The sequence below is a fragment of the Notolepis coatsorum genome (genome assembly GCF_963971535.1).
Source record: "Notolepis coatsorum genome assembly, chromosome: 18".
Lineage (NCBI taxonomy): Eukaryota > Metazoa > Chordata > Actinopteri > Aulopiformes > Paralepididae > Notolepis > Notolepis coatsorum.
Genome location: NC_140182.1, coordinates 62,522,450 through 62,542,384, shown reverse-complemented (window position 1 = coordinate 62,542,384; position 19,935 = coordinate 62,522,450). Strand labels below are relative to the sequence as shown.

General features: G+C 43.1%; 1 protein-coding gene across 3 annotated transcripts in view; it reads right to left on the bottom strand.

The window, feature by feature from the left end:
- cep290 (centrosomal protein 290) overlaps positions 1-19,935 on the bottom strand; it is a 192,500-nt gene that overhangs the window by 59,703 nt on the left and 112,862 nt on the right. For all 3 annotated transcript variants that reach the window (XM_084335330.1, XM_084335329.1, XM_084335331.1), the window contains exons 29-35: positions 19,069-19,524; positions 18,409-18,573; positions 16,798-16,905; positions 16,310-16,444; positions 15,568-15,837; positions 13,918-14,025; positions 11,165-11,343 (exon numbers count right to left, since the gene is read on the bottom strand). In XM_084335330.1, the coding sequence (XP_084191456.1) occupies positions 11,165-11,343; positions 13,918-14,025; positions 15,568-15,837; positions 16,310-16,444; positions 16,798-16,905; positions 18,409-18,573; positions 19,069-19,524 (1,421 nt within the window). The remainder of the gene's footprint in view (positions 1-11,164; positions 11,344-13,917; positions 14,026-15,567; positions 15,838-16,309; positions 16,445-16,797; positions 16,906-18,408; positions 18,574-19,068; positions 19,525-19,935) is intronic.

Here is a 19,935-nt window from a genome sequence, read left to right as displayed (position 1 = left end):
GTGAGATAAGCGAAGCTGTGCTCTCGGTCATGACCAAGCTCCATGCAGACTTTGAGACACGCTTTGCTGAAACACAAAGAAAAGTGCTGGCGGAATTTTGTGATAACCTTCATCGAGAGATATCAGAGGAAATTAGGTTGGCGGTCGACCCATTGAAAGACAAGATGGAGTCGCTGCACGTTGTCTCCTCGGCTAATGCTAATGAACTAGCCACGCTAACGACAGAGGTCTCACTACAAGGCGAGAGGATGGCGGGTCTGGAGACCTCCCTGCTGGCTAGGCAGGCTGAAGTTGCCAAACTACAGTCGGTAATTGTGGAAATGCAGTCCCGGGAGAGACGCTACAACATCAGGATTGTTAGAGTACCGGAGGGCAACGAGGGAGGCCGTCTCTCTGAGACCATGCCGGAATTGCTGCAGGAAATACTGGGGAAAGATGTCCTCCCCACCCCTCCCGTATGTGAGTCGGCCTACAGAGCGGGCAGGTCCAGTCCTGGAGTGAACAAAGAGCCGAGGCCCATCATTGTCAAGCTGAACAGGCTTCAGCAGAGGGAACTCATCATGCGGTCGGCCCGTGCCAGAAGGGGTAAACTAAGGCTTGGCGATCACAAAGTGGCCATTTTCAAAGACTTTACGCCAGAGGTTCAAGCACAGAGAGGCGAATACAAAGTGGTCATGTCCAGGCTATGGAAACTAGGCCTGAGGCCTACGCTATTCGCTCCCGCGAAATTATCTGTGCTGGGTAAGGACGATGATCAGCGTTCATTTTGGTCGTTGGCTAAAGCGAAGGAATATCTCGAGGGGATAGCCGAGACTGTAGCTTGATATCTATGTCGGGTGAGTGACTTGGCGATGTGGGCCTGAATACATTGATAGGGCCGACTACTCACAAATGCTTGCTGTCATGCCCAGACATGCTAACTGTCCACTGCCCATCCAAACTAGCGGGGCTTCTGTTACTTGCTAATGCTGACCTCATGGTCGTACTTGTGTGTCGCCTCTATGAAAGCTAGCGAGCTAGCTGAACAATGTATAACAGATTCTAACGTGCTATCCGGATTCATCACTAGCTTACGCGCTAGCCTTGGGCTAGCTAGCGGGCTGCGTCTATCGCCTGCGCCGAGGCATTCGAGACCCGTTAATGTTTACGTATTTTGGTTGTTGTTGCTGTTTAAGTGACATCGGTTTGCACAATTCAACGGTGATCGGGTCCTTAACTAACTTCTTGTATGCTTTTATTTTTATATCCAGGCTGTTTTGAGCTTTGGGCTCCAGTAGGAGAAGGTCGGTTGAATATATATATATACAATATATGATAACAGGTTGTGTCAGGTATAGCTTATTACTATCCACGGGTTAATGAAGGTGTTTAATTCTATTCTTACATAGGTTTCAAGTTTCAAGTTTCAAGTTTCTTTAATAGTTGTCATACAGAAGTACAGAATACTTTCATACAAAATGCTTCTTACTGTTACGCTCCAGAGACTGTGCTAGACAAGATAGTATCAAATCAAATATCAAATAACATAGTATAGTAATTTAGAAGTAGAAAATGAGGTCACAGTGTTCAGTATAGACATATGTACAATGTTCGATGCAGAATAGACGTAACTGAGTTACCATATAATATACAATACTATGCAGTGTACTAATGTACAGTACTATATAGTGCAAAGCAGAAATGGGATGAGGTACAATTTAGGTACAATTTACAGTAAGGTGTACGAGTTGTAGTGCAATCCTTCATCAATAAATATAAAGTGTGGGGAGTGGGTGCTACAGTGTGTTTGTTTAAAGTGGGTGTGTGCTATAAAGTGTGTGGAGTGGGTGCTACAGTGTGTTTGTTTAAAGTGAGTGTGTGCGTGTGGATGTGTGTGCTATGTGCGTTTGATGGTTGTTGTTGTGTAGTGTTGTTCATTGTTCGTTTAGCAGCCTGATGGCCTGGGGATAGAAGCTTCTTCTGAGTCTTTCTGTGCTCGCCTTGAGACTCCGGTATCGCTTGCCTGACCGCAGCAGTTCAAAGAGGCAGTTGTTCGGGTGACTGGAGTCTTTAATGATTCTCTTAGCCTTGCCCTTGCAACGCTTGTTGTAAATGTTCTGGAGGGTGGGGAGCCCCCCTCCAATTGTGCGTTCGGCTGAACGTGTCACTCTTTGTAGTCTGCTTCGGTCTTGTGCAGTGCTATTCCCAAACCAGGAGGTGATGTTGCCAGTCAAGATGCTCTCTATTGTACATGAGTAGAAGTTCTTAAGGATCTTCTGACTGACTTGGAACTTTCTTAGGCGCCTGAGGAAGTAGAGGCGTTGTCGTGCCTTCTTCACAACACTGTCAATGTGTGTGGTCCATGTCAAGTCCTCTGATATGTAGGCTCCGAGGTACTTAAAGCTGTTGACTCTCTCAACCGGTGCCCCGTCGATGCTGAGGGGGCTGTAGTCCTTGACCCCCGACCTCCTGAAGTCCACAATCATCTCCTTTGTTTTGCTGACGTTCAGGGAGAGGCTGTTTTCCTGGCACCATCCCGCCAGGACCTTGACCTCTTCCAGGTAGGCCCTCTCGTCGTTGGCAGAGATCAGGCCCACCACCACTGTGTCGTCAGCAAATTTGATGATTGTATTGCTACTCCGCTGAGCCACACAGTCGTGTGTGTACAGGGAGTAGAGGAGGGGACTCAGAACACAGCCCTGGGGGGCCCCTATGTTGAGGGTGATGGATGAGGAGGTGCAGTTGCCTGCTCTCACCACCTGGGGTCTGCCCGTCAGGAAGTCCAAGACCCACTGGCACAGGTCATAGTTCAAGCCCAGGTCCCTGAGCTTGGCTATGAGTATGGAGGGGACTATGGTATTGAATGCCGAGCTGTAGTCGATGAATAGCATTCTCACATAGTTCCCCTGCCTCTTGTCCAGGTGTGATGCTGCTGTGTGCAGCACATGGGCTATGGCGTCCTCCGTGGACCTGTTGGGGCGGTATGCAAATTGCAGGGGGTCCATGTTGATGGGGAGGGAGGAGCAGATGTAGCCCTTTACTAGCTTCTCAAAGCACTTCATGGCTATGGAGGTGAGAGCTACAGGGCGGTAGTCGTTGAGGCAAGCAGGCTTGGATTTTTTGGGTACAGGGATAATAGTGGACTTCTTCAGGCAGGTGGGGATGACAGCCTGTTCTAAGGACAGGTTAAATATGTCAGTGAATACCGGGGCCAGTTGGTCGGCACAGACTTTTAGGACGCGGCCGGGGATGCCGTCCGGACCTGCTGCCTTCCTGATATTCACTTTTTTAAAGGTCCGCCTCACCTCATGCTCTGTTACCCTGAACACTGAGCCTCCATCAGCAGCAGACCCCCCCCCCCCCCATTGCCGTGGCTTGTGGGCTGGTGTTGTTATTACCAGCATCAAACCTCGCATAGAAGGTATTGAGGTCATTTGCTAAGGAGATGTCACTGTTCAGTTTGAGGGAGGCGCCTTTGTAGTCTGTCATCGTTTTGAGCCCCTGCCACATAGCTCTAGAGTCAGCCTGTTCAAACTGGAGTTCAATTTTATCCTTGTAGCGCCGTTTGGCCTCTGTCACAGTCCTCCTTACGTTGTATCGCGCCGCCTTGTGGTCATTCATGTTGCCTGCCACTAGGCCGTCGTTGTATGCTTTGGTGCGCGCTCTCAGAGCTTCACGGACGGATTTGTCTACCCAGGGTTTTTGATTTGGGTAAACTCTCATTTTGGTAGTGGGGATTGTTTCTTCCACCAAAGTACAAACATAGTCCAGCACTGTCTCCGTGTAGAGTAGACATGAATGTTATAGGTTATGTCATTCCAGCCGTTGTGCCTGATCAGAGGGGCTGTTACATGTGTGCACTTTGACCATAACCCCCTTTTTTCCCTTTCTTCTTATTGTCGATGTTTAAATGACATCTGTTTGCGCAATTTACCTGTGATCCGATCCTGCCTTAGACTATCTGCTGGTATGCTTTAATTTAATTTTGTTTTGAATTTTCCTTTATCCATTTATGCTATAACATTGCGACATTAATACGCAGACTCGGAAGTAGATGGTTACAGGGTTGATGTTGAGTTATTATATAATAATGGCTATTTTTTCCATTATAGTTGTCTCATGTTAGGGCCAAGGCTCACGGTGGTTTTCGACCGATATCTTTATTGAATTAAATTTTTATTTGTGTTTATTGGACTAGTGGGGGTTTAATCAGGGGTTTATCTAGAGGGGGGTCGGAGTGGAGAGCGTCTTATTGGATCCATGACTCCAGTGGGAAATGATAGGAAGATGACCATCCTTAGTGGATGGGGCATAGGGAGGGGATTGGAGAGTGGGTATAGGAGGGTTTATAATAGGACGGGTGGGTTAGGGTTTAGAGTAGAAGGAGGGGGGGTTGTAACTGGGGTGGTATTTTTCTGTGTTTTATGTACTGTTGTCTTATATGTGTGTAATTGTTCCTCCTCTGAACTCCTGGGATTGACCGTCTGGGCCCGCCTGGATCAGCGCCTCTGTACTGGCTGCACTGGTATGTTCTCTACGCATTTAGACAAACTCGACCATGGCTAAATTGAATATTTTTATTTGGAACGCGGGGGGTCTTAACACCCCACACAAGCGTGCCAGTGTCCTTTGGTTATTGAAGAGAAGAAATATTGACATTGCTCTCCTTAGTGAGACGCATTTATTGGTGGGTGATGTGTCAAGGCTAGCAAAACGACAATATCACGTTATCTCCTCATCCTCAGCCGATGATAAGACGAAAGGAGTCGTCATAGTTACAAGACGTAACCTTGATATCAAAGTCCTGGATGTGTGGTCGGACACGGAGGGAAGGATTACTATAGCAAAAGTTGAGTTCTCTCATAGGAAGATGGCAATAATAGCATTGTATGCCCCTAACACATTTGATTCAGCGTTCTATAATACAATCACGAAGAATATGTTGGAACTTACTGGATACGCTCTCATTGTGGGTGGCGATTTTAATGCGTGCTGGGATGCGGAGATGGATAGGTCCGAGTCCTCTGAAACAAGCGACCAAAAACGGTCCTCTAAGGCCCTCAGGATGTGGGCCCAGGACACGGGGCTCGCAGACCTATGACGCTTATCCAATCCCACCCTCAAGGATTACTCTCACCTGTCTGCCAGACACAAAACCTTCTCTCGAATAGACTATGCATTCGCATCCCCTAATTTGTTTGATAGTTTCGACGTCTCATTGGTTCCCCTGGCTCTCTCGGACCACAAGGGGATTTTCCTTGTGGCAACCTTTGGCAGGCTCTCCACGAGAGCTCCCAGGTGGCGTTTTAACTCAACCTTATTAAAGAACGATGATTTCTGTTCTGAGTTCAGGAGTAAACTAGCTGAATTCTTGCAGACCAATGTTGGCACGGTCGATGACCCCAGGGTCCTATGGAACGCATTGAAAGGATTCATCAGGGGTCATGTCACACTTTTCGCCTCCAATTTGCGTAAATCCCGGTCAAAAAAACTAGAAGGACTGGAAACATTAAATGCGGACCTATACGCATCTTTGCAAACTAACTATAGTGAACGACTAAACACACAACGTAAGATAGTCAAGAAGGAAATAAACTCCATACTTAAACTGAGTTCTTGATACATAGGACAAGGCAAAATTACTACTTTCACGGCTCCAGGCCTAGCCATCTATTGGCAATGAAAATACGCTCGAATGATCATTTCTCGGATATCCCCTCGATCAAGACGCGACAGGGTACAATCACTACTGATTCGAAAAAGATCAACGACACTTTTAAAGAGTTTTACTCACAGTTATATAGCTCAGAGGTTAATCTCGACGACTCTAAATTTGAATCGTTCATTGGCGGGCTTGAGATACCCCACATTTCTGAGGAAGAGGCCAAGGAACTGGGGAAACCGATCACTCTTATGGAACTAAGGGAGACGATTGTTGAAATGCAGAGGGGTAAGGCACCAGGCTGGAATGGTATTCCACCCGAGGTGTATTTAGCTTTCTGGGACCAACTGGGTCCATTGATGCTCGATATGATCAATTACGCTATCGAACAAGGGGAGTTCTCAAGAGATGTCAACATGGCGTTGATTTCTTTACTTCTCAAGAAGGACAAAGATCCCAATGATTGTGGTAGCTATAGGCCCTTGAGTCTTCTCGGGGCCGATTTAAAAGTGTTTGCCAAGGTGCTGGCCCGCCGCCTGCAGAGATTTATGACGGTATTGGTACACTGCGATCAAACTGGTTTTATCCCGGGGCGCCTGGCTGCAGATGATCTTAGGAGGCAAATGAACATTGAGTGCCACAGAACACTGAACTATCCACACACAAGCACACATGAGCACACACACGACACGCACGCTGTGCACGCTCACACACTAGCAGCCACTTTAACACTTTAACATGAGCGGGCACACACTCATGCCGCACACACGCACACTTATGGCCAAAAGGAAAGGCCACTTTAAATTAGTATAACAACAGGAACAGTGTATTGCACTACTAAAGCTACCTAGCATGTCCTATATGCTCTGTAAATAACTATGTACAGATACCGAGATGTCACACCATGTTACCTGTTACCTGTTTATTGCACAATGTTTTTTTTTTATTGGATTCTATATATTTTGTACCACTGTAATGCACATCGTTGCGGGCAAGACCACCCGCATTTCATTGTATACTTGTATGCCGTGACAAATAAAACTCTTGACTTGACTTGACTTGAGGCTGTTGCATGTAGTCGATAACAGTAAAGACAATACAGCTCCGTCCACTGTTCTGTCTTTGGATGCCATGAAGGCGTTTGACAGACTAGAATGGTCATACCTGTGGAAGGTACTTGAGGTCATGGGTCTTGGAAAGAATTTTATTCATATGATTAAAGTCCTGTATGCCTCGCCGTCGGCAATGATACTGACAGGCAAAAACTGTTCCACACTTTTCCCAGTCTCCAGATCTTCTAGACAGGGTTGTCCTCTGAGCCCAGGACTATTCGCGCTTTCCCTCGAACCATTGGCCCAATTTATTAGGCAATCGGAGGACATCGTCCCCATAATGATCAATAATACACCACACAAAATTGCTCTCTATGCGGATGACCTACTGATTTTTATGGACGACCCTTCCCGGTCGGCCACAAAATTATTGGGAATAATCGAAGACTTTGGTAAATTGTCGGGCTTTAAGATTAACTGGAACAAATCAGCCTGCCTACCTCTTAATGAGCTGGCCAAGGCGGTGCGACTACCAGCTGATATCCCCATAGTGGAACATTTTAAATACTTAGGTATAGAGATATTCCCCACGCTGAGTCAAACTACTAAGTACAACTTCACGGGTACTTATGATAAAATACGCCAGGATCTAGACAGATGGTCGTCCCTTCCTAACTCCTTACAAGCCCGAGCTTCCATAATCAAAATGAACGTCCTGCCTAGGATACATTTTGTTAGCTCAATGCTCCCCCTGCCCCCTCCAATAGACCACTGGCGCAAGGTACAATCGATGGTATCTAAGTTTATCTGGAATAACAAACGCCCGAGAATCAAAACAGCTACTACTCAACGTAGGAAACAAGATGGGGGCCTCGCAATCCCTGATTTTAAGCTTTATTTCTGGTCCTTTTCACTGAGACCTCTGATGTGCTGGCTAGACCCTGTAGATGCTGTTTCTTGGCGCTCCTTAGAAGCGGCGGCGGTCTCACCGCTAAGATTGCAGGATGTGGTGTACTCCACTGTCTCTATTTCGAAATGCCGGCTGAGGTATGGACCGATCATAACTCACGTGATCCAAACGTGGCGTAATGTACAGAAGTCGTGTGGGGTTAAATGCCCATGGCACCTGGACTCTCCAATTTTTAATAACCAGCAATTACTTGTTGGGCACAAGCCGGTTAATATTCCTCAATGGCAGAGGAGGGGAGTTCATACTCTGGAGGATATTTATGATAAGAACGGCCTCCGTGCGTTTCAGGACTTAAGAGAATTTTATGATCTTCCCGGCGAGTCCTTCTTTCTTTACCTTCAACTAAGGTCAGCGCTGAGGGCGCATGGTGTGCCGTGGGCTCAAGCTTTGCACCCACACCCCTTCCTCAGGCTCATAGTGGACAGGTCGACCTCCAGAAGGTTTGTTTCAGACTTTTATACGCTCTTAATTCAATCCACGTATAAAAATTTATCATTGGATACAATCTGGCGTGTGGATATCCCGGAGTTGGACCCCGAGTTTGACTGGGATGATGTTTGGGCAAATGTGGCATTGTCTTCCCGCAACCCCAATCACCAGCAAATTAATTTTAATTATATTCATAGGACCTATCTTACACCTAGGAAGTTATTTGCTATGGGACTGATAACCGACTCTCGGTGCACTTTGTGCTCTCAAAAGGCCACTGGCACTTATATGCATATGTATTGGGATTGCCCACCAGTGGCCCACTTCTGGAGGTCAATAACGGACAAACTTTCAGATCTGTGTGGCTTAACTATCCCATTCACAGCTGTTACGCTACTCCTGAACGATATAACAACACTACCCGCGTCCGTACAACTGAAAAGGGTTGTCCTAGCGGGTGTCACAGCAGCGAAGAAGCTAATAGCATTGAGGTGGAAGGAGCCTGAGAAGCTCACAGTGATTAACTGGTCCCTAACACTGTTGGATGTGATTTATCTTGAGATATCCACGGCGCGGGTGATTGGGGTAGGGCAGGCTGGGATTGACCTGTGGTTCGCAGCAGCTGAGAAGGTCAGGACCGCCGTTTGCGGCTGAGCGGGGTTGGGGTGCTTGTTCGGGGGAGTCCGGCGGTCTCATGGGAGGGGGAGGAGGAAATGTCTTGTCTGTCTTGTCTTTTGTTATGTCTTGAATTTAACTGGGGATTTTATTGGGGGGCAGCTATTTAGCTATTTCTTCACTATTTGGTCATTTATTAGATAGCCCCCCTTGAAACCTTGAAATTTAAAATTTAAAAAGGTTGAACTCTATTTTCTTTTCTTTTTGTCTTTATAATTTATAAATTGTTATTTCTGTATTATTGTTTTTGTTATTTTCCTGTGAAGTTCTGTGTATTGTGATTGTGGTTAATGTGTTGTCTTGTTTCATGTAATTAATAATAAAAAAAAATGTGATCAAAAAAATAAATCAATGACTCGTTTTCCAGTCAACATTGTCGAAGCGGATTGTTTTTTTTTTTTAATTGGTTCATTTTCGTTTTATAGCATTTTGAAAAGCCCTCGTTTTCAAGGAAAATATAAAGATTCCGTGATAAAAGACATTTACTGGAATATTCTAGAATACACAAAAACGTTGTCATTTTTCGGCCTATTTATGAATCGTTTTCAAATAAACGCTAGATTATCGATAGTATATGTGTACGTATGCACGCTAGAGACGCAAGCTGAAAAATCGATTCTCTTATTTCCTCATCAGCGATCGCGCACACACACACACACACACACATAGGGCAAACGCTGAGATCTCAGCGAATACAACTCTGATTATCCCAAGACTGGTAAAATAGATTCCTTACCTCAGATCAGATGTTCTCCAAAAAGATCATTCCAATTCCTGATCGCCATTCCAAATATCGATCACGCTTGATTGAGTATTGGCTGCTGTGAATATATATTCCAGGCTGATTCCCGTCCCGCGATGACTTCCATGTTGATCAGACTTATTGCCAGCACAAGGAACCAACTGGCTCCGCCTCTACATATCTACAGATCCCAGGTCAGTCTAAGCGACTGACCTGCAGTTACACAGGGATGGACGACAGGGGGCGCTTTTTTCCATTCTGAGCTCCTGGAGGATCTGCTGTACCAACGGGAGACTCGGTTGATGAAATATGAAATAAGATCGCTAATAAACAAATAAAACGATATTTGTCATCGTGGGCACTCAGTGGGGGGCCTAATAAAACGAGATATGTCGTCCGTGGCACTGAAAGTGTTAAACAGATCTTTTTCAAGTTCCAAGTTTTAATACTCTTATAAACATGAGTCAACAAATGCTTGCTTTATGCAGCCATTTAACACAAAAGGATGACCCTCATGCATTGCAAATTTGCATCAAATTCAAAACAGAGTGATGCACAAAATAACTTAAAAGAAAATAATAATTTAAAACAATAGATAAAGTGTGCATGAAATAATAGGGGAAAGAAAACGTTAGGAACTTGTTACATTCACCCACACAAGGGCTGAGTAATCGTTACTTTTTTTATTATCGATTTCCATTTTTCATCAATCTAGCCTCACGTTACCAGTGGGGATCTGTCTGAGCTCGAACAGGGAAAATACCGCCCCCTATCGTCTCTCCGGATGGTATTGCACCCATTGGATTGGACTGAATGAAATGGATGGGGAAAAAAAGAGTGCGGAATCCACATTTTACTTGTCACGCATGTAACCGGAGACGATCCCAGTCATTGCCCACCCTCAGAACAGCGTGGAATATGTGTTTCCACTACCCAGCGTTGGATCAATAAACGCAATCGATATTTGGAATGGCAATCAGGAATTGGAATAATCTTTTTGGAGAACATCTGATCTGAGGTAAGGAATCTATTTGACCAGTCTTGGGATAATCAGAGCTCTTTTCACCTATATCTCAGCATGTCCCATATGTGTGTGTGTGGCTGTGAGTGCTGATCAGGAAATAAGATAATCGATTTTTCAGCCCGCTTCTCTAGCGTGCATAAGTACACATATACTATCGATAATCTAGCGTTTATTTGAAAACGATTCATAAATAGGCCGAAAAATGACAACGTGTTTTGTGTATTCCAGTAAAGAGCGATTCCTGCAGAATCTTTTTTCCCCCTGGAAGTTTAAAAAAAAAACGAGCGTTTTTCAAAATGGTATAAAACGGAAATGTAACGATTTAAAAACAATCCGTTTTGACAATGTTGACTGCAAACAAGTCATTGATAAGCGACGGGCGTATTAGACACATAGGCATAATTTAAGATATAGTTTATGCGTTCGCAAATGTGATCGCCCTCCCAGCGCTATTTCTGGCGCCCCCTGCTGGCACTCAAAGTGTTAATATATATATATATATATATATATATATATATATATATATATATATATATATATATATATATATATATATATTGCAATATGTCAAGAGGAGCTAACCATAAAATAACTAGTTTTTGAGTGGAGGTGTTCTTTAAGATCTACTCACTTTGACCTCTCATCAGCATGTTCTTTACTCTGTCGCTCCAGCTCAGCCGTGGCCCACTTCAGTTTATCCGACAGGGAGGAGAGTGAGCTGTCTTGCTCCGCCACCGTCTGCTCCATCTCGGCCAGACACACCAGGTGCTTGGAGGTGGGCACACTGATGGACGGCTTCTGCATCAGCTCCTGGGGGATACCGGAGGAAAAAACAAGAAGGTGAGATAGATCTTCTCCTGAGTTCAAATACACCAAGTAACAGTGTTGTAGTACTCAAGTCCGAGTCCTGGACTGATTTTCAGGACTCGTGACTCGACTTGGACTTGAGCACTGATGACTCGGACTTGGCTCGAGCATTGACTGCATTCAGATTCGGAAGGTGGAGATGAGGACTCGGACTTGTTAATTGATAAATACAGTTATTTATAATAAAAAAAATAATTGTAATAGGCCCTAATAATTTGGCAAAAGATATTGATGGCTAGATATTTTGTTTGGCTATTGTGTCAATGTAAATAAACTCCCTTTGAAATGGTGACCACTGTGTCATTTATGTTTAATGTACAGTAGACCTTTTTTTGACAGCTCTTTGACTGCCAGAGTGGAGTGGACTCAACCTTGATGACTTGGACTCGGACTAGGGTAATGGGGACTCGACTCTGACTCGACTTGGGCTCGAGATTTAGTGACTCGACTACAACACTGCCAAGTAATCTAGTGACCTTATACTATAGTCTACCCATATCACTCTGTATGATAGCATGTACTATAGTGCTGTATATACCGTATATATACATTTATATACTGTATATATATATCGATATCTGTCTGAATATACCTGCATATAATCCTTCTATATATCTACTTTATAAACCTGCATATAACCCATATCACTCTGTATGATAGCATGTACTATAGTGCTGTATATACCCTATATATACATTTATATACTGTATATATATCCATATGTCTGTCTGAATATACCTGCATATAATCCTTCTATATACCTACTTTATACACCTGCATATAATCCATATCACTCTGTATGATAGCATGTACAATAATGCTGTATATACCATATTCGTTTATTTTTTTAATATTTCACACATTAATCTTCATCTAAGATACATTTTCTGATCAAGCATGACATGATTGAAGGAAAACACAAATTAAATATCCTTGTGTGCATAAGTATGTGAACCCTTGGGATCCAGCAGCTGCTGGCACCTACAGTACTGTATGGCTTCAACTAAACATTTCCCAGACCTTTCCTAGAGTTGAATACTAGTTTATTGCGTGTGCTTTGATGGATTTCACTCCCTGAATTCACTGATATTTTAGGGATGAGCTCACTACAAGTTCTCCCATCACAATGCAAACAAGACACCACTTCAAAATGATTGTTTTTGCCAAAAAATACACCCTTTTTGATAAACATTTGATATGCTGGTCCAGAAAATATTCTTCCAGTAGACTACTGAATACATTTTGAATGGACATGTGAGTCAAAACTTGATCGTTTTGGCCAGAGAGGTGTGTTATTCACATCGTCATTGACTGAATTGAGGGAGTTCAATGATGAAAACAAATGTTTTGTCATGTTTAATCCTTGTATTTAGTAGGGATGCTCGATATTGGCTTTTTTACCGTTACCGATATTGTCCCGCCCCAAAAACGGAATAATTTCAGGTAATTAACATTACATATCTCTTGTCGTGTAATTAACACAACATTATGCATACTTTGACAATAAATAAAATAATAATTTGTGCTTACTTGCTTGCCTGGGTAAATAAAGGTTAAATAAATGTAAGAAATTAAATTAAATAAAGAAAGAAATTATTTCTTTTTTGAAAACCGATACCGATATTTTCCGATATCACATTTTTATGCCAATATCGGCCGATAATATCGGTAGGCCGATAATATCGGACATCCCTACAATTTACTCAAGCCTAGTAACAGACACAATATTTCTGACATACCCCCAGGTCCCTAGATGTTCCTAGATACCAAGAACATTGAGAAAATTTACTTTGTAGAAGTGGAGCAATCTTCCATTTACTTGGGCATGTACCTTTAGGCGGAATTTCTGAGAATAGGGCTACAGCTTAACAGGTTACGTCTACATTGTACTAATCTACTGTGTTAAAACTATTGGTTCTATTTAGTAAATAATCCAAATATATTCAAACTATTTGTGTTTTCCTTCAATCATGTCATGCTTTTATCAGAAAATGTATCTTAGATTAATATATAATGAAGATTAATGTGTGAAATATTTGAAAAACAGACTATTCCAATGGGGTTCACATACTTTCTAGCACCACTGTATATCTATCCACATCGGTCTGTACAAACCTGCATATAATTATTTTTTACATATCTGTAGAGACTATATCTGTACTATATCCCTTACCTACTTTTACTAGGTACGCTGCTGGCCAGTATGACTTACTACCATAGTGTCTTTATACCTGTATCACTGCACATATTAATACTACAACTCTGTACATACATCTGATTAGCACTATACTCAGTAGTACTAATTTATATATTTTATACACAGTTTAATCACCTGTAGTGTAAATTACTATTACACCGTTACATTTGCACTCTGGTTGGATGCCAAACTTATTTTCATTGTACTGTACTTGTGCTGTATGATGACAATACATTTTAATCTAATCTAATCTGATCTAATCTAGTGTGAAGACTATCCGAGAGCCTATACTATGGCACCAGACTAAGACGCGGACATACCAGTGTGTTCTGTTTGAAGCGGTTGAGGGAGGTGTCCGTGTGCAGGTCCAGCTTCTGATGCAAGGTCCTCACCTCCTCCTCGTGCCTTCTGGTGATCTCCTCCTGCTCCTGGAGGAGGACCACAAATAGAACATGAACACTCCCGATTCATATATATATATATAGTATGTCCTAAGCCAGGGGTCAGCAATTAAGTTTGGCCTCGGGCCACATTTTTTCCAAGCCATTGTATGGTGGGCCAGAAACAAAAACAATGGCTAATTTAATATATTGATAGTGAAAACATTTTAACTCTGTGACAGACCACCTTATAACTAAGACATACATTTATGGCAGAGGCAGAGAATGGACAAAATAAACAAGCTGCATAGGTGGCATAATAAACTGTAAACGACATACACATTTGCACTGAACATTATACCTTTGTCTTTTTGCCATTTTATTATAAAACCAGAGATAAGAATCTCTCTCTTATCAGTCTATCTTACATTACGCGCATCCAATGCGTCTACTGTATCTGACGGCCCTTTCTGTGGAGGGCACTGGACTATTGAGAAACAATAGGAATTTTACATTGGTTCTCCCAGTCCACGTGACCATTTCTAGCATTTCCATTGGCTATAGTTCCATTGGCTATCACTATGAATTGAAAATGGGGGACCCTGATGTAAACAAGACAAACATCACAAACATCTTTCTCTGGTCTGCATCCCCTTAACAATTGTGTGTATTGAGCCGTACTGTATTGTACCCATTCTGCAATCTGTTAAATAAAGTTTTCATTCATTCATTCATTCATTCATTCATTCATTCATTCATTCATTCATTCATTCATTCATTCATTCATTCATAGTGACAGACATAGATATATGATAAATGGATAGATACAGCGGATTAGATGCAGTCCAGAGAAAACAACCAATCTAGATATTTCAAGATTCTATGCTTTACATCCGCGCAATCTCGGAGAGATGCACTCAATTCTTAGATGACAATCGATTCCGATACAATAAAGCAAGTCTTTATCACAAACGGATCCAAAGATATTTAATGTTTTACAAAACATGTCTAGTGTTGCGCCCGGCTTTAGATGGTTAAAAGCCTAATTGTATTTTTTATTTAGTTAATAAATGTCTCGTTGTAATTCCTTATATACCGGTACCTAATGTAGCACATCTTCTTGAAGCGGATTCAGCTTTTTTTACTCTGATTTGACTTCAGTTTAATTGCATTGTTACTGTTCACATGTGTGGTGCCGTCACAGTCATATATAAGTAAAGATACAGTTTGAATGACTTACTGAACTGGTGTTTTAATTTCACACCACACTGCTTGTTTGTTATTTCAGCACCAGGCGCTGTCCACCAACTTTTTTCATGTTGAGCAAGCGCTACATTGCACCTCGCTGCCTACCTGTTATTCACTCTCAACATGGATAAAACAAAGTATAATAAGCATTCTTTAGGTGGTGGTAGTTTCTCTGTTTGGACATTATAGCTAACATATAGCCTAGCCGAGTTTGTCTGGTATATATATATAAATAATATTCGGACGGGACAGATATTATTGCTGGCGTGCCAATTTCGGCCCGCGGGCCGCCTATTGCCGACCACTGTCCTAACCACTGCGGTTCTCCGTCAAGTACTGTACCTGTCTGGATCGGGCCAGTAGGTTCTGGTACTTCTTCAGGACCTCCTCTTTCTGGTCCAGACGGCCCTGCAGGTTGTTGATGGTCTGGTGTGCCACTTTGAGGGCGGGCTGGCTCTCCGCCTGGCCGTCTTCATGCTTGGCCAGGTCGGCCAGGAGCCTCTCTCTCTCGGCTGCGGCAGGGAGACGCAGACGGAGCTCGTTGATGACCTTGTCCCTCGACACAACGTTCTGCTCCACTTTCCACAAAGCAGCTTCTTTCTCCTTCAACTTCTGCACGTTGACAGAATGAATAGGAGAAGGCCAGGTATTACACCTCACATCATTGTGACAAGGCAAGGACGTCTACCTCACATCCTTATGACAAGACCAGGAATTATACCTCACATCATTATGACAAGGCATAGGAATTATACCTCACATCATTATGACAAGACCAGGAATTATACCTCACAGCATTATGACAAGACCAGGAATTATACCTCACAGCATTATGACAATACCAGGAATTATACCTCACATCATTACGACAAGGCCAGGATTTATACCTCACACCATTGTGAAAAGGCCAGTAATTATACCTCACATCGTTGTGACAAGACCGGAAATTATACCTCACATCATTGTGACAATGCACATACAGTAGAAGAGTACTGCAAGGTTTATGCTAATGCTTCTTGCTTTTGAAGTCCAATATCAATATGAACATGTTGTTTTTTTTTGCAACAGGGACTGAAAAGCATACCTCATCCAGAGTTTTAGAGGTGGCCCGAGTCTCAGAGAGAGTGCGGACATGCTCTTTGATTTTCCCCAAGGCAAACTCCAGCTGATGGGCGAGGGGCAGATCCGGGTCTGGGAAGGCCCCTGTAGCTTCCTCGAACTAAAACAACCAAGGGAACATAGATTAATCAATAACATAGCTTAAAAATTGCAAAACAAAAGAAGCAAAGGTTGTGAAAGTTGCTCGTTCAAAATCTCAAGTCCAGGCTTGAAAAACTAGGTGAGAGGTAGCACTCATCCCTTCTCTGAAAGAAATGACAACAAATAGAATTAACTCCTTCGTTCCAGTAAATCTATGGAGTGGCTGCAGTCCCAGAATGGTGTGTTTCATGGTGCACTACTACTACTACTACTACTAAAAACCAGAGAGTAACTGGTAGAACCAAACCCACTTGATTTCAACACAGAGGGACTGCTACCTATGCCAAGCTTGTTACCACTAATTTACGTCACCTTTTTGGCAGTGCCCAGGATATCACTCTGTTGCCTCTCGTAGTGTTCTAGTTGGCGCTCCAGTTCCACCTCTCTCTGATCCCAAGACAGCTGGCGCTCTTCAAGAAGCTGACAGAGCAAAGGGAGAATTGTGGGTTTGTCTGTTTCACTGGAAATACATATTCAAAGCAATTCACCCGCCGACAGCTGCAGATGGATGAATGTCAGCTGAAGATAAAAGAATCCCTTCTATTAGTGGGAACACAGTCATGGGATCGGTTTGTCATAGGAATATGAAATATGATCGTAACAATACTCCAGTTAAAATCTCTCAAAACAAGAATGGCAATTTAACTCAAGACAGAGACTTAACTCAAATGCTTTTGAAGGCAAATCTTATAAGAGTCTAATTCCAGCCCAGAAATATTAGAGTACAGCATTCACTTAATCAATCAAAAATGTATAATGTTGGCAGATGTTTGTTCACTTAAGGGGATATATCATTCATCTTCTAAAACTATTTGATACAATTTCCTTGAATCTTTGGAACATGTTTGTTAAGTCTTTTGCTAAATAAAGAAGTCTATATCCAATTTAAATGATTCATCTTCCAGAGCCTCTTTCTTCTCTTGTATCAAACACACAGTTTTCGGTGGGTGTAGCAACACGCTGGCTGGCTACCCTACACGCAAGAGTAAAACACATTTACAAACTGGGCTCTACCTTATGTAGGCAGTGTTCCACAGCTAATTGAGCTGTTCATTGCTTGTGTCCCCATTGTGACATCACTGAGGGCAATAATTCTTGTTTAGGCTTAATCTGAAGACGTTAAACCCTGGCCGAACTAAGAGTACTCTGTCATTTATACCCAGTGCCTGAATAACCAGCCGGATCTCGGTGCCTAAATAACCAGCCCGATCTTGCTTAAATTATGTAAATAAAGTATTTATCGACCACAGGAAAAAGGTACATATTGTACATGTTATAGCCATAAGTAATATATTGACGCATTTACGGAAAATTTACAATTTGTACAACTTTTAAGGTTTTAAAAAACGTTTGAGTTCCCCTACTGGGGAACAAACCCGGGGCGCTCGTATGGGAGGCAAGTGCCTTCACCTCAAGACTACCAAGACACACTTTTCCGATAGCCTCACCCAAACCATAACCACACTGTTACCTTAAACTAACCATAACTTAATATCTTAACCATAACCGTTAAAACATTTAAATGAACCATCGTCATAGTATTGGCTGTGTTCGTATCAGGGTGGGTGGTTGTTAGTCTAGTGGTGAGAGCACTCACCCACGACCACAATCATTCTTGGTTCGATTCCCGGTTACGGTGATTTGTTTTGGACTTTTGCCGATACGAAACATAAATATATTACTTATACAATATGTAAATAAATACATGACTTATGGCTATAACATACATTATGTACCTTTTTCCCCTGTGGTCCATTAGTACATACGTTTTCTGACAAGACCATGTTGAAATAACACATCAGACTGCTAAATCTATACAAGACAAGGCAAAACCCATTTTCCATAATATGTCCCCGTTAAATGTTTAATATCATGAGCCTTTTGAAGCATGTGTGTGGATATTTGCAAGAGCTTTCTTCTCACGGTGTTCAGCTGCACTATGTCCTCCTCCAGAGAGCGGACGGTGCGCTCCTGCTCCTCCGCCAGGCTCTTCAGGTACCTGATCTGCTCTCTCTGGACACCCAGCTCCCTGCCACGCCTCATCTCCTGCAGGCGAGCCTCCTCCATCTTCTTATGCCACTCGTTCACCTGTTTACAGTCATATTATACAGTCATTATATATTTGTATATACATACAATCAAAGCTTTTCATACTTGTTCATACTTCACTGTTGATTCTTTTTGTACATTACTGCTCAATTGCACAGCCCTGGTAAATATTCCATCCCACTGTATTGTTGTTTTTTATTATAATTAGTGTATATACTTGATCACATCGTGCACAATTGTACACTTTTATTTTATAATTCTATTCTATTCTATTGTGCTTCTATTTTAATTTAGTTTATATTCCATTTTATCTTCTTCTACCTTCTATTTTATTCCACCGTAATTGTCTGTCCGTTAATGTCGCACCTAACAACCAAATCAAATTCCTTGTATGTGGTAAACTACTTGGCAATAAAGACCTTTCTGATTCCGATTCTGAATACTTGGAAGTTACAAGATGATAAATTAAATCGGGGCATGGCTAAAATGATGACCCTGCATGCTTATCGCCTGTGACGGTCTCTCGCCACCCACCTTCTGGGCTCCCTTCACGTCCTTCAGTGTGGAGATGAGCTCCTCCAGCCCCCTGAGCCTCAGCACCAGCTCCTCTGCCCTCCCCTCCGCCCTCCTCCTCTCCTCCTCCGCCTTTATCTTCTCCTCCCGGGCCTTTGCCCTGTCCTCCTGCAGGCTCATCATGGTGAGGGAGAACCTCTCCTGCTGGGGCAGAGGCAGAGCGCCGGCGAACTGGCGGCGCAGCGACTGGACAGTCTGCCGGAGGTGCCTGGCCCGGTGTCGGCCCTCCTGCCGGGCGAGGTAGAGGGCTCGCTCCCCGGCGTCCAGCCGCTGCTCGGCGCGGAGCTTGTGGGCCTCCAGCCGCTGGGCGCGGGCGACGGCGGCCTCCAGCTTGCCCATGGCGGCCGCCTCGCTGAGCTGCAGCGCCACCATGTGCTGATGGAGCTTGGCGATGAGGGCCTTCTCGTCCGTCTGGGTCTGAGGGAGAGAGATGGTTCAATATGGTCACTTGTCCTCCATGTTCTGCATTGATATATGAGTAAGTACAGTGCAGTCCACAAGTCCAGTGAGACATATTTTGTCTCTTTAGTTTAGTTTATTTGACAATTATTAAAATACAGTATGTGTTACAAGTCATGCATCATAAAATTATCAAGGATAGCACAAAAAAGTCAGACTTATTTCCATTGTGGTCCTACATAAACATTACACTTATTATAATTTTTTTTATTAAAAAGTAAAATACAACATTATTAATGAAATATGTACAAAATGTACAGATCTCATACACTAAAGCAGGAAGCCTCCCTCCACTGTACGTCTCCTGAGTTACTCTGGGACATTTTCTAGGAGCGGTTTCCTAACGTTCACCTTGAAACTACACAGGTT